This window comes from Theobroma umbraticum, unplaced genomic scaffold (genome assembly GCF_002168275.2).
Source record: "Theobroma umbraticum cultivar Fairchild unplaced genomic scaffold, ASM216827v3 scaffold_239.1, whole genome shotgun sequence".
In the NCBI taxonomy this organism is placed as follows: Eukaryota; Viridiplantae; Streptophyta; class Magnoliopsida; order Malvales; family Malvaceae; genus Theobroma; species Theobroma umbraticum.
The window spans coordinates 2,960,224-2,966,295 of NW_018397273.1; the positions used below are offsets into that span (position 1 = coordinate 2,960,224).

General features: G+C 35.0%; 1 protein-coding gene across 1 annotated transcript; it reads left to right on the top strand.

The window, feature by feature from the left end:
• Positions 1 to 1,343: 1,343 nt before the first annotated feature.
• Positions 1,344 to 1,805, top strand: LOC110427024 (uncharacterized). The gene has a single exon (XM_021442381.1). The coding sequence runs from the start codon at positions 1,344 to 1,346 to the stop codon at positions 1,803 to 1,805; it is 462 nt and encodes a 153-aa protein (XP_021298056.1).
• The last annotated feature ends 4,267 nt before the right edge of the window (positions 1,806 to 6,072 follow it).

Genomic DNA, 6,072 nt, shown 5'->3' on the forward strand with positions numbered 1-6,072 from the left:
TTTCTTTATATATGAAAATAAATGGAGACCCAAAAATTTGAAATTAAGCTAATTCAAAAGTTGAATTTAACTAATTTCAAATAAATCATGTGATTAACAACCTGAACAAGACATAGATTTAATTTTATGGTCATACGGATGGATGAATATGGATGATTATGGACTAGACCCAATATCATTGTGGTTGTATGGTTAAATTTTATCATGGTATTTATTTATTAAATAGGGTCTGCGCACCCTGCCTTTCTCTTGATTTTCAAGGATTGTAAATTCTTTCCTCACCTAACTCCCCTCGGATGTACCATGAGGTTTCTTTACTAAAATGTAATTAGTTACATATAAGTGTAGAATTAGAATTAGTTTAGGAGTTATTTTACAATTTGAAGAAGAAGACCTAAAAGCGCCATGTTGATACAGGAGGAAGATTACAATATGTTTTATGTTATCCCCTAGGTTTGACCAAGCTAATTTCCTTCGATGGCTCAAGGAAATTAGTATAGATAAAGTCCATAATCATCCAAAGTAGTATGCATGAGATAGATTTACTTATGCAATTAATAAATATAGTCAATGCAAAGATGAGACCTTAACTAAGTCAAAAATAAGAAAATCCCTCAGTAAATATTGAGTCACATGCCACGCATGATTAAGTTGCCTTCCACTATATAGTAAGATAACCTAGTTGCTCTTTTAATCAGAGACTTGTTGAGCACACTCAAGTTCACACTTTTACACAAGTATGTTTGAGCTTGTGGTGGGTCTTACTCAACTAGTTTCATAAAATCGGGATGCTTGGAAACTTGATTATTATGAAAACTAGAGGCAATGGCTACGCCAAACATATATGATATGTTTAGGCAATGTGTTGTCACCTGGCTGATCTAGGAGTTGTATAGAGATACAATTGGTAAGCTCAGTTACCTACCTAATCCACCTATCATAGTTTGTTGAGCACACTCAAGGTCATGATTAGAATGGATGAAGATCCTAGCCCACTAAGAGAATCCTTATAGAGATCTCTTGAGGTGATATGGAGGGTTATTATCTTGAAAAAAATAGTGGGAGCAATCAATTTAAGATTTACTATCTCATCTTATTTGATCATAGTACATGATTAATCATAAACATTCTTTAAATGTCTAGGTTGCTAGAATGCGAACACATATTACTTTGCACGACATACTTGATGTCATCATGAAATTTGGCCAAAATGTTTAGACTGGTGTATCAAGTTGAGAAACGTTCTCAAATATCTATTAAGAATAGATGTCATTAAGGAGCATATCCTAGCCTTCTTGACAAGGTCAACGAATGGGAAACTTGTAGAAGTTTCACCTTTGACCATGTATATGATTGAAGTAAATCAGTCTACTATTGATCCATCATCATGGGTATTAGATACTAAATGCGGGTCACACTTATGCAATTGCATGAAAATGCTAGAAACAAGTAGAAGATTAACGAAGGAAAAGGTGGTCCTAAGAGTAGGAAATGGAGCAAAGGTTGCTGCATCGACTGTGGGGATAGTTACCATACCTTTACCATCTGGGTTGGTCCTGGAATTAAGAGACTTCTACTATGTTCCTTCCATATCTCAAAATATCATATTTGTGTCATACTTGGCATTATATGATGATATTGAATTTTGCATTAAGGGTAATTGTTGTTCTTTTCTGAAGGGAGAGATGTATTATGATGCAGGGACACATTCGAACGGTCTTTATATTCTTGAACCTAAGAAACCTATACTCAATGTAAAGGTCAAGAAAGTAAAGAAAGATGATCCAAAACTATCCTACATCTAGTACTGTAGGCTTGGACACATCAATGAGACTCGCTTAACCAAGTTACACAAACAAGGTTATATCGATCCATTTAATTATGAATCTTATGGAACATGTGAGTGTTGTCTCCTTGGTAACATGACCAAGTCACCTTTCACCAAGGAGGGTGAACGATCTGGGGTGTTACTAGGACTTGTACATTCAGACGTATGTGGTCCTATTAATACTAGTGCTAGAGGAGGATACTCCTACCTCATCACCTTCACAGATGACCATTCTTGCTATGGTTATGTATATTTGATGAAATATAAATCTGAATCCTTCGACAAGTTTAAAGAATATAGAGCGGTGGTTGAGAAACAAACTAGGAAAAGTATTCTCACTCTTAGATCTGATCAAGGAAGAGAATATCTTAGCCAAGAGTTTCAGGATTATCTAAAAGAAAATGAGATTCTCGTACAATGGACTCCTCCAGGGACTCCAAAGCACAATGGGGTGTTTGAGAAAAGGAATAGAAAATTATTGGACATGATTCGATCCAAGATGAGTCATGTAGATCTTCTTATATCTTTTTAAGGATACGCCCTAGAAACTGCTGCTCGCATATTGAACCAGGTTCCTACCAAATTAGTTAATAAGACACCATATGAGATATGGAGTGAGAAAAGGCTCAATTTGTCTTATGCTAGGATTTGGGGTTGTACTACTTATGTGAAGCGTACAATGTCAAGTAAGCTAGAAGCAAGATTAGACAAAGGTAAATTTATGGGATATCCTAAAGAAACACACAGATATTATTTCTATAATCTTATTTAGCAAAAGGTGTTTGTCTCAAGGCATACCACTTTCCTTGAGAAATAGTTCTTAAATGAAAGGGCTAGTGGAAGTAAAGTTATACTCGAAGAAGTTCAAGGTCCATAAATTGACATTCCATTGGAACTTGAGCTTAAAATTGTGACATCTGATGTACAACCACAATATCAAGAGGCACAACCACTCAAAAGGTCTAGTAGAATATATCAGGCTCCAAAGAAATATGGATTTCTCTTGGAAAGGGATGCATTACCCATAAATGATGAGCCTACAACCTATGAAGAGGCGATGTTGGACATCGATTCTGAGAAATGCCTAGAAACCATGAAATTTGAAATGGATGCCATGGATACCAACCAAGTATGGACTTTAGTGAATCCACCTGAAGGGATAAAACCCATTGGGTACAAATGGGTGGTCTTTAAGACAAAGACCGATGTAGATGGCAAGGTGCAAACCTTTTAAACTAGACTAGTAGAAAAAGGCTACAAACAAAGACAAGGTATTGACTTTGAAGAAACCTTTTCACCAATTACTATGCTATCCATTAGGATTTTGTTTGCAATTGCTACATACCATGATTATGAAATATAGCAAATGGATGTTAAAACTGCATTCCTTAATGAAAACTTATAAGAAGAAGTGTACATGACACAACTTGAAGGCTTTATATCCAATACTAATGCTAATAAGGTGTGCAAGCTTCAAAAGTCCATTTATGGACTTAAGTAAGCTTCTCGGAGTTGGAACATCTGTTTTAATGAAGCTATAAAAAAAGGGGGTTTTTGACTTCATCAAAAATGGAAATGAACCATGTGTCTAAAAAGGGTTAGTGAGAGTGCCATAATTTTCTAGTGCTTATATGTTGATGACATATTACTCATAGGAAATGATATACTGCTGCTGCAATCTACAAATATTTGGTTGTCCAAACAATTCTCCATGAAAGATTTGGGAGAAGCAACTTACATTCTAGGAATAAAGATCTATAGAGATAAATCTAAACGGTTGTTAGGTCTTTTCGAATCCACATACATAGACAAGGTGCTAACAAGGTTTAGCATGATGGAATCTAAGAAAGGACACTTGCCTATGTCGCAAGGCATCTATCTCTTCAAGAACATGTGTCTAAAGAATAAAAAAGAGATAAATCACATGGATAAGATCCCATATGCTTCAGCAATAGGATCCATCATGTATGCGATGCTTTGCACTAGACCAGATGTATCTTATCCTCTAAGTGTCACAAGTAGATACCAAGCTAATCCTAGTGAAAGTCAATGGATAGCTGTGAAAAACATCCTAAAGTACTTACGAAGAACTAAGGATGTATTTCTGGTTTATGGAGGAGGTGAACTCCAAGTTAGGGGTTATACAGATGCAAGCTTTCAAACTGACAATGATGGTAGCAAGTCGCATAGTGGATATGTGTTCACACTCAATGGAGATACAGTGAGTTTGAAGAGTTCCAAATAAAAGACGACTATATATTTTACAAAAAAGGCCTAATACATCTCTATGTCTGAGGCAACAAAAGAGACAGTTTGGATTAAGAAGTTCATTACTGAACTAGATGTGGTTCCTAGCATTGTTGGTCCAATACCTTTGTATTGTGATAACAATGGATCCATTGCAGAAGCAAAGGAACCAAGGTCTCATAAAAAATCCAAACATGTGTTGTGACATTACCATGTAATCAAGGAGATCATTGGAAGAAAAGACATTTGCATAGAGCGTATATCCACTGAGGATAATATTGCTGATCCTCTCACTAAAGCACCATCCTAGCGGAAGCATAATCGTTATGTTGAGAACATTGGTATTAAATATATAAGCGATTGGCTTTAGTGCTAGGGGGATATTGTTAGTATAAGCCCTACAAGCCAATCTGTGGTTGTATAGGAATTGCAATTTTGAGATATTCATGTATAACATTTTGTTATTCATAATAACATTAATGTAGTTCTTTATCCATAAGTTTGTGATTCAATTACTTTTTGTACTGATGTAGATAAAGCCCATGGAACTATATATGCCTTGTAAAGGAATTGTATTGGGATACAATTATGAGATCCTTTTGCATTAAAGCATTGTTCTTAAAAGTTCCTAATCATTGTATTATTGAGATAGGCCATCAATAATGCTCAAAGATTGGCATATGTAATGTTCCTTACTTGTGAAGTAAGCAATTGTTTTCAAAGGTTGAAGTATAGAGATACTTGAAACTAGCTTGTGGGTGCTTGCAACAGGAGAATGAGTTCACCAAACATGACCTTCCATGAGAAGTGCATATGGTACCTCACTCAATTCTCTATGCAATACTTCTCATGTGTCAGTTGTGTAACTACTCCTTAGACTTGAGACACTAGGTTGTTTTGTATGTGGAGTACTATGTTTTGATCTCATCCTTATGGGTGCCTAACCAAGGATGCCAAAACAAGATGTTTTTTGGTATAGTATGAAGCATATGAAGGCGAATGAGTTGTCAAGATAGGGATCATCACCCTAAGTGATTCAAGGTGAAATATCTCTTTAGTTCTTGGTTGAAATTACCTTAATCAAATCGTTGGCCAAGGTGATTAGAGATTAGGAAATGACCTTCATAAGTCTCCATAAAGCTAATGATCTAACTACAGGAATAAATATGGAGGTCAATAAGAGTAGGTGCTACTAGATGCCAATAATGGTCTATGGAATTGGATTAGTTAGTTTAGAATTGAATATGATTCACTTAAAGTAATTAATTAATAATATTATAATTCAATTCCATTGCCAACATGTTAGAAACCTAATGGGTCACACACATAGGTTGCAATTTGGATTAAATTGAGAGTGTGAGGATTTAAGTTATACTTAAATCGAATTCTTCGATTTAACTGCTAAGGACCTAATTAAAAGAGTTTAATTAGGTATTGGTTAAATATTATAATTGTTATAATATTAAGGACTTATTTTGAATTTTGATAAGTTAAACTAGTATAAATATTACATTATATCCCTCTTTCTTTTTGAAGGTGGGGAAGGAAAAAAAAACAAAATAAAAAAAATTTCTTTTTCTCTCTTGAGTGCCGCCACTCTTGAGAAGTTCAATTTTATTTTGAGAACTTCTCGTTTGATCATTTGCTGGAAATCAAAAAAGAAAAGAGGACAAATCGTTGTCCACTTGCTAGCACAAGCCCATGACATAAAGCTCTCTCTTTGGGAAAGATCCATTACAATCGTGTGTGCATCATTGGAGGCCAAGCGATTGAGTGGCTGAGATTCTTTCACACAAAAGATGTTCACGTTTTGTCACCAAAAAGAGTCCATTTGATTACGATATCACTTGGAAAGGTAAATTTTTTTTTTTATTTTAATGGTACTTAACTTTGCATTAAACAACCAAGGTGATCCAAAGATAGGAGGTATGTTTTTCTTTTATTTCAATTTTTGTTATTCCGCTACATTGATGCTATAATCATGCCATTCTTAGCAC

Bases quoted from the DNA above. Each gene is read 5' to 3' on its own strand.
- LOC110427024 (XM_021442381.1), top strand. From the start codon at position 1,344: ATGTATATGATTGAAGTAAATCAGTCTACTATTGATCCATCATCATGG.